Source organism: Lithobates pipiens, unplaced genomic scaffold, assembly GCF_037356315.1.
Source record: "Lithobates pipiens isolate NorthernLeopardFrog02 unplaced genomic scaffold, aLitPip1_a1.2 Scaffold_23, whole genome shotgun sequence".
NCBI lineage: Eukaryota > Metazoa > Chordata > Amphibia > Anura > Ranidae > Lithobates > Lithobates pipiens.
Window position 1 is genome coordinate 279,596,855 of NW_027507785.1, and position 8,384 is coordinate 279,605,238.

At 50.6% G+C, this 8,384-nt stretch overlaps 1 protein-coding gene across 4 annotated transcripts in view; it reads right to left on the bottom strand.

Moving 5' to 3' along the window:
* LRP8 (LDL receptor related protein 8) overlaps positions 1 to 8,135 on the bottom strand; it is a 318,719-nt gene extending 310,584 nt beyond the window's left edge. For 3 of the 4 annotated variants that reach the window (XR_013262404.1, XR_013262403.1, XM_077453319.1), the window contains exons 1-2: positions 7,976 to 8,127; positions 3,812 to 3,934 (exon numbers count right to left, since the gene is read on the bottom strand). Coding sequence is in view for 1 of the 4 variants with exons in the window: in XM_077453319.1 (XP_077309445.1) it covers positions 3,812 to 3,934; positions 7,976 to 8,051 (199 nt within the window). In the remaining 3 variants the exon portion in view is untranslated. Of the gene's footprint in view, positions 1 to 3,811; positions 3,935 to 7,975 lie in introns of all 4 variants that reach the window. The other variant, XR_013262405.1, reaches the window with a different exon arrangement.
* Positions 8,136 to 8,384: the final 249 nt, after the last annotated feature.

The following is an 8,384-nucleotide window of genomic DNA, read 5'->3' on the forward strand; positions in this document are numbered from 1 at the left end:
CCATGCACAACTGCACCAGATTCTGAGTGTTACAGTTTTAGTAAATCAACCCCTGTGCGTTCAAGACCATGCACCCGCACACACATGGCTGTCATATTGGCAGTAGCTGTGCCCATGCAGCCGCTGCACCCCAATTGACATGAATGGAACCATCTGCATGGGGATGCCCAGAACACCTGTACGGTCAAAAGTGCCGCTCACACAGGTGTACACTGTAGTACGCCTGTGTGAACAAAGCCTGAAGCAATTACAATTAACTTGCACCAGTTGTTTATTTATACTATAAAAAAAAAAAAAAAAAAAAACCTCATGTTCAAATGTAAGTTGCCTTTCACACCTATGAGATTTGTCACATGACAAGAGGAATCCCATTAGCCATTGGTTTACATTGTACTAGTCTGTATCTGTCGGGGAGGATGTTGACCATTTTTTGACACATTGGGGTCGATTTACTAAAGGCAAATCCACTTTGCACTGCAACTGCACTTGGAAGTACAGTCGCTGTAGATCTGAGGGGGGAGGGGCCAAACTGAGGGGAAGCTCTGCTGATTTATATCAGCCAATCGTGTACAAGCAAAAAACGCAGATTTTTTCTTTTCCTTGCATGTCCCCCTCAGATCTATAGCGACTGCACGTCCAAGTGCACTTGCCATGCAAAGTAGATTCGCCTTTAGTAAATAAACCCCATTGTCAAGGGTTATTGATAACAGTGACAGCGCATACAAAAGGCGTGTTGATAACACATAAAAATGTACATGAAAAGGCATAAATCCAGCCAAACACTTCTACAGATCTGTGCAAATACAAGTGACTTTTCCCCATGTTTAGATATCTTACCAGGACCACACAGGCTGCTACTGCTGTCCTGCTGAAAATGCCAATTGCCTCGGCTCCCTTTAAGCCTCAATATTTTATGAGCCACTGACACAGAACAAGCATGCATCTAGTGAAGTCAGAGCATCTGATTAGAATACTTGCAGCAAATCAGTAAATCAAAGTACTAAATCTTTAGATCAGCATAACAGCCAGGCAACTAGCATCTTCAAAAGGAGAGTTCTGCAACGGCAGCCCACGCATTTTCTCAGTACACGTTACTAGGGATGAGCTCAGGCGTGTTCACATACTCCACGTGCAGAGCCCGCCAGGAAGTCGGCACAGCGCTGCGCTAATAACAGGCAGTGAGACATTGCCCGATCTCTGCAGCCGCACATCGGGAAAATGTCTCACTGCCTGCAATTAGCACATCGCTGCACCGACTTCCTGGCGGGCTCAGCACATGGTCCATGCGAACACGCCTGAGCTCATCCTTACACGTTACCTTTAGAGCCCAATCACACCTAAGCTTTTAAAAGCACATGAATGCATGCATACAGCGCAGCCATTGTTTTAAAGGGTGCTAGTTAACATCTGTGCAATGTGTTGATGTGCATTATCTGGTTTTGTATGCATCGCCGGCGCCGCACATTATAGGGCCGATGACAATGGCACGCATGATATTTGATAGCACACGTTCCTCACTAGGCAACTTTATCAGTACAAACACCATCTGAGATGTGTCCAGCACTGACACCCACAGCCATTGTATTATCTCTCTATGCTTGGAACACTAAAACTGGTGCGCACAGAATCTGGTGCAGCTGTGCATTGTAACCAATCAGCTTCTAACTTCAGCTTGTTCAATGAAAGGGATTGTAAACCTTTACATATACCCAGTACAGTGACTGGCCTTAGGTGATACACCGAGATTAAAACAAATCCTCCTACATAGTTTGTACCTGTTTATCTGCAGTCTTCTCTTTTCTACTTCTATTCAAAGTGTTGAATTTATAAAGCTTGTCTGAGTGTTCAGAAAAAAAAAAAAAAAAAAAAAAAAAAAAAAAAAAGGGGGGGCGGACAGCTGAATTTACACTTTGTAGAGCCGAGGAGAGCTGGGGGCTGATTGAAGAGAAGGGACACACCCCCCCTTAGCAACCCCCACATAGCAACAGAGCTAAGGCTGTCAATCAGCTGGGAGGTCCCTCCTCTGTCATCATTTTCTTGGTGTCATGAAGACTTGTCAGCAGTAATTCATGCTGCTAGAGGAACAAAGCAGCAGACAGAAATTACACTTTGTGTTCTTAAGCCCCGGTTCACACTATTGCGATGGAAGACATCGCATGTAATGTGCAGCGCACTGCTGTTCACCTTACGTGCGATGTCTGTGTGGTGCAATATCAGCCATACAGATAGTATGGCTGATATCGCACTGCATTCGGTGGAAACACGCACGGGACCCTTTTTTCAGGTCGGACCAGAATCAGATCGCATGTGTGTTCACACATATGCAATCCGATTCATGTCCGATCTGTCAGTTCGCAGTGTGATATGCGAGCTGAAATGGGGGCATCGTTAACATATAATGACACTCCCCAGCAGTTCGCATATGGCAGTGTGCACGCTGCAAATCAAGTGCCGGGTGCAATGCGGGAACCTGCACTTGATTTGCAGGGTTCTCACATCGCAATAGTGTGAACTGGCCCTAATGGAGACAAGTACACACTAGATGGATATGCTTTGTTCATATTTCGTGTCTGAGGTTTACAACCACTTAGGCCCCTTTCACACATGCGGACAGTATGTCCATCCGTTTGCGGCTGAAATACGGACATACATGCATTCCTATGGGATAGCGGGTGTCAGCGGATAAACATCCGCAGACACCAGCGATCGTCCACCTCCGCAATTGTCCGATTCTGCAGACGGAGGAAAATCCTATTTTTCTATCTGTCTGCAGAGCGGATCGGATGAACACGGACAGACGGTCCGTGCTCATCCAATCCCCCATAGAGGAGAGCGGAGAGCTGACAGGGCGGTCCCTGCAGTGTGCAGAGACCGCCCTGTCCACCGCCGGCTCAGCGGGGACAACGGAGCGCTCCCAGCTGAGCAAGCGGATCATCACGGGGGGGAATCATTACTGATCCGTCCCGTGTGAAAGGGGCCTTAAGCTTTGACAATAAAACCTGGCAACTGATTGGTTACTCTGCACAGCTGCACCAGATTCCATGTGCACCAGTTTTAGTAAATCCCCCTCACAGTGCCCATTAGCATTTTACATGGCTCCTGGCGCCGTGTCAGGAATGTATGCCATGAAGGTGGCCATAGACAGAGAACAACCAAACATGAAGGCAATAATAAACCACTAGAAAATGTTTAACGCACTCTTATTGCCCAGTGTGCATGTTTATGGCTATGGAGGCCGTGAATTAAACATGCACATTTCATTCTGGCTAATTCCAGGTGGATGGGAGATTTGCCAAAGTAAATCAACATAGTCGATTTCAATCCCTCACGTTATCGGTTGTCTCAGGATTTGTTTCTCAATCCCAATATGGCTGGAGACATGATGCCGGCCAGAATGGTCAATGACAATCTCCGTAGCCTCCACTACTAATATATATATATATATATATACACACACACACACACTTTTTTTTTTACAGTGTCCAGTCACGAATATATACAGTCCAATCTCATTAAGCATTCTGGAAGTGATGAACTCCTCCAGATCTGATGTTGAGTAGCCCATGTACACCACTGTATAAAAAAGCTCACCATTCTCTTAATCTCTGCCTGAAGAGAAGTAGCCGACCACCACAGCTTCTCCATGGACACAAACTACTAAACCCCGAGCATTGCATATGTATGTATAACTGACAAACACAAATCATTCCAATTTCTGCCTCACAAGAGGTGATGCAACAGCTTATGGACTCCAACCAGCAGAACATCAAAAGCAGATATTACAGTAATGCCCCCCAGAACCCGCACTCACGGCAGCCCTCCTCATCACTGTTATCGGAGCAATCATCGTCCTCATCACATCTCCACAGGCTGGGGATACAGCGTTGGTTTGTACATTGGAACTGGTTCTCCTCGCAGTCAGAGGGGGGAAGCGCTGGAGAGAGAGCCAAGCAGTGAGTTGGCCAGTGACGGGAAGGTGTTTTGAGTGATGAGGCCAGGAGTGAGATGGGTACTAGCTAGAATGATGAGATGATTTACTAAAGACTGACAGCATGTCGGTGATGTGACTGAAGATAAACCAGCATATCCTACAGCTGGGGATCCCTCGAGGGTACATCACTAGAGGGAGAACCCGATTCCCATAGATCTTTAGTTATCACTAGAGGGGTCACCAGCAGGGTGACCCGATTCCCCTATATCAGTGATGGTGAACCTTGGCACCCCAGATGTTTTGGAACTACATTTCCCATGATGATCATGCACTCTGCAGTGTAGCTGAGCATAATGGGAAATGTAGTTCCAAAACATCTGGGGTGCCAAGGTTCGCCATCACTGCCCTATATAGATCTTTAGTTATCACCAGAGAGATATCCTGATTCTCCTATATCAGTGATGGTGAACCTCGGAGCCCCAGATGTTTTGGAACTACATTTACCACAATGCTCAACTACACTTCAGAGTGTATGAGCATCATGGGAAACGTAGTTCCAAAACATCTGGGGTGCCAAGGTTTGCCATCACTGTCCTATATAGATCTTAAGGGATCACCAGCAGGAGGAAGGAGATCCTGATTCTCCTATATAGATCTCATTTACAATACTGTGACTAGATTTGGCTTACAAAAACTTTGCTCGGGGCAAACATAGGGCTATACTCCGGCAAAAAGGGCTGACTCCATGGACCCCGTGCTCTTTTTCTGCCATCACTCTTATATTTCTGAGTAGACAGGGTTCAAAAGGAAAAATAATGCTGGCCAGGGGATGGTATAGTCTGGTGAAGATGGGCAATATCCAGCCAACTAAAGCAAAAAAGGGCTGAATAATGCTCAGCAAATATACTAACAGGCTTAGTAAGGGAGTGCAAGGAGCTGCCCTGGACCATAGCAACCAATCAGCTTAGCTTATGTGAACTGAACCAGGTTGCTATGGGCTACTGAGAACTCAACCGGGTTGCTATGGGCTACTGAGAACTCAACCGGGTTGCTATGGGCTACTGAGAACTCAACCAGGTTGCTATGGGCTACTGAACTCAGCATCACTATCAATCTTTGCACTTCCTCACTAGATTCAGCTGAACAGCAGGATGCATGCTTGGAGTTTGTGAGGATTACAAGTTATGGCTGAGGAGACACAGCAAAGTTGGCAGTGAAAGTCTGAAAGCCTGGAAATAACAGGATACTAGCAGCTGGTGAAATGGGCACAAGCTGGCAGTAAACAGCCATCAAATGGGTACAGGGTGATTCCAGTGAAGGCGAGGAGTACAGGGTGAGGGGTGGATTCCAGTAAAGGCGAGGAGTACAGGGTGAGGGGTGGATTCCAGTGAAGGCGAGGAGTACAGGGTGAGGGGTGGATTCCAGTGAAGGCGAGGAGTACAGGGTGAGGGGTGGATTCCAGTGAAGGCGAGGAGTACAGGGTGAGGGGTGGATTCCAGTGAAGGCGAGGAGTACAGGGTGAGGGGTGGATTCCAGTGAAGGCGAGGAGTACAGGGTGAGGGGGGTGGATTCCAGTGAAGGCGAGGAGTACAGGGTGAGGGGGTGGATTCCAGTGAAGGCGAGGAGTACAGGGTGAGGGGGTGGATTCCAGTGAAGGCGAGGAGTACAGGGTGAGGGGGTGGATTCCAGTGAAGGCGAGGAGTACAGGGTGAGGGGGTGGATTCCAGTGAAGGCGAGGAGTACAGGGTGAGGGGGTGGATTCCAGTGAAGGCGAGGAGTACAGGGTGAGGGGGTGGATTCCAGTGAAGGCGAGGAGTACAGGGTGAGGGGGTGGATTCCAGTGAAGGCGAGGAGTACAGGGTGAGGGGGTGGATTCCAGTGAAGGCGAGGAGTACAGGGTGAGGGGGTGGATTCCAGTGAAGGCGAGGAGTACAGGGTGAGGGGGTGGATTCCAGTGAAGGCGAGGAGTACAGGGTGAGGGGGTGGATTCCAGTGAAGGCGAGGAGTACAGGGTGAGGGGGTGGATTCCAGTGAAGGCGAGGAGTACAGGGTGAGGGGGTGGATTCCAGTGAAGGCGAGGAGTACAGGGTGAGGGGGTGGATTCCAGTGAAGGCGAGGAGTACAGGGTGAGGGGGTGGATTCCAGTGAAGGCGAGGAGTACAGGGTGAGGGGGTGGATTCCAGTGAAGGCGAGGAGTACAGGGTGAGGGGGTGGATTCCAGTGAAGGCGAGGAGTACAGGGTGAGGGGTGGATTCCAGTGAAGGCGAGGAGTACAGGGTGAGGGGTGGATTCCAGTGAAGGCGAGGAGTACAGGGTGAAGGGTGATTTCAGTAAAGGCGAGGAGTACAGGGTGAGGAGTGATTCCAGTGAAGGCGAGGAGTACAGGGTGAGGGGTGATTCCAGTGAAGGAGATGGGCTTCAGGCGATTAGCTGTCTCCATTAGTGAAGGTGTAGCTGGTGAGAGGGGACTAGCATGGAGTGATTGGGGAATACGTTTCTTCATGTACCCAGGTGATAAGTGACGCTACATACTTGAGCATTGGGGTGATCAGAGAGAGAGATCTTTACATTAGGGTGATCATTCACTCTGAGAAGGATACGTGGGGGGGGGGACTTTGGGGGTCACTAGGGGAGAGAAGGCTACATCGGGGGTCACAAGGGGGAGAAGGATACATCGGTCACCAGGGGGAGAAGGATACAATCGGTCACAGGATATGTCAAGGGTCACTAGGGGGGAGAAAGATATGTCGGGGGTCACCAGATACGTTGAGGGTCACCAGATATATCAGGGGTCACTAGGGGGGAGAAGGCTACGTCGGGGGACGCTAGGGGGGAGAAGGATATGTCTGTCACAGGATACGTCGAGGGTCACTAGGGGGGAGAAAGATACATTGGGGGTCAATGGGGGGGAAGGATATGTCGGGGGTCACCAGATACATTGAGGGTCACTAGGGGGAGAAGGATACATTAGGGGTCACCAGATAAATCAGGGGTCACTGGGGGGGGGAGAAGGCTATGTTGGGGTCACCAAGGGGGGGGAAGATAGGTCAGGGGTCAGCAGGGGGGGGGGAGGATATGTCAGGGGTCAGCAGATACGTTGAGGGTCACTAGGGGGAGAAGGATACATTAGGGGTCACCAGATAAATCAGGGGTCACTGGGGGGGGGGGAGAAGGCTATGTTGGGGTCACCAAGGGGGGGGGGAAAGATAGGTCAGGGGTCAGCAGGGGGGGGAGGATATGTCAGGGGTCAGCAGATATGTTGAGGGTCACTAGGTGAGAGAAGGATACGTTGGGGGATCACCAGATACGTTGAGGGTCACTAGGGGGGAAGAGAAGGATAAGTCGGGGATCACCAGATACGTTGAGGGTCACTAGGGGGAGAGAAGGATAAGTCGGGGGTCACCAGGGGAGACATAAGTACATGGTGCCCAGTGTCTCCAATTTTCACACACAGCCCTCTCCTGTGTAGATCTGCCCCTCACATCTCTGCCTTCCAGGTACCATTAGAGGGGTCTCCTCGCCTCCCTATGTATTAGGAAGCCTGTGCTACAATCACACACAATTGCCCCCCCATGCCTGGCTGCTGCAAAGGTGAGTTGCTTTCCGTGTCACCTGACCGGGGACAAAGCATGCAGGGCTGAGGGTTGGACTTCCCTGGCTGCCTGCTGGTTGGGGGAAGTTGCAGTCAGCCAGGGGGAAGGGTATTTTCTGAAGCCCGAGCATTTTTTACAGAAGATGAATCCGGTGGATGGCGGGGGGCGATGTGTGGTCCGGGGGTCCCTGGAAAGTGATGATGGGGGAGCAGAGCCCGGATCGGATCTATGTTGTGGGCTTAATGTAGGTGGGATTATCACACAGTGGCAGGGCGGTGATGATGAGGATGATGATGAGGATAATGATGATGGGGGGGAGGTCAGGTGATGGGATGCAGCGCTCTGGTACTGATGTAGCCCGGCCTGGATGCGATGATGGAGGGCGAGCCATGGAGAGGACAATGAGGATGAATACCCGGAACCATACCGCCCGCTCTCCGCTCCTCCTTACCTCTGCCAGTCCGGCTCCCCAACACCAGCAGCAGAAGGAGGCCCGGGATGGCCCCGCTGCTGCAGCCGCTCCTCATGTTGTCTCCGCTGGGTCCCGGGGCGCATGGAGCCGGCAGCCCGTGCACTGACTGGCAGAGCCCCGCCTACGGGGAGTATCCAGCCAGGGGGCGGACAGATCGAGAATCTGCAGGAGCTTACACGTAAGGATTGACAGGGAGGGGCGTGGTTAGGAGGTGCTCTGTGCAGAAGGGCGTGGCTCCTGTCATACTGTAGGTGTGATCCGCCCTCTAGTGGGAGGGGCACAGGACAGGCTACTCACTATTAACCCCTTTAAAGCACGGAAGTGTCTGATAGCGGAGATAGAACGTGTCTGCAGACTGAGCGCTTTGTTATTAAAGGAAACCCGCACT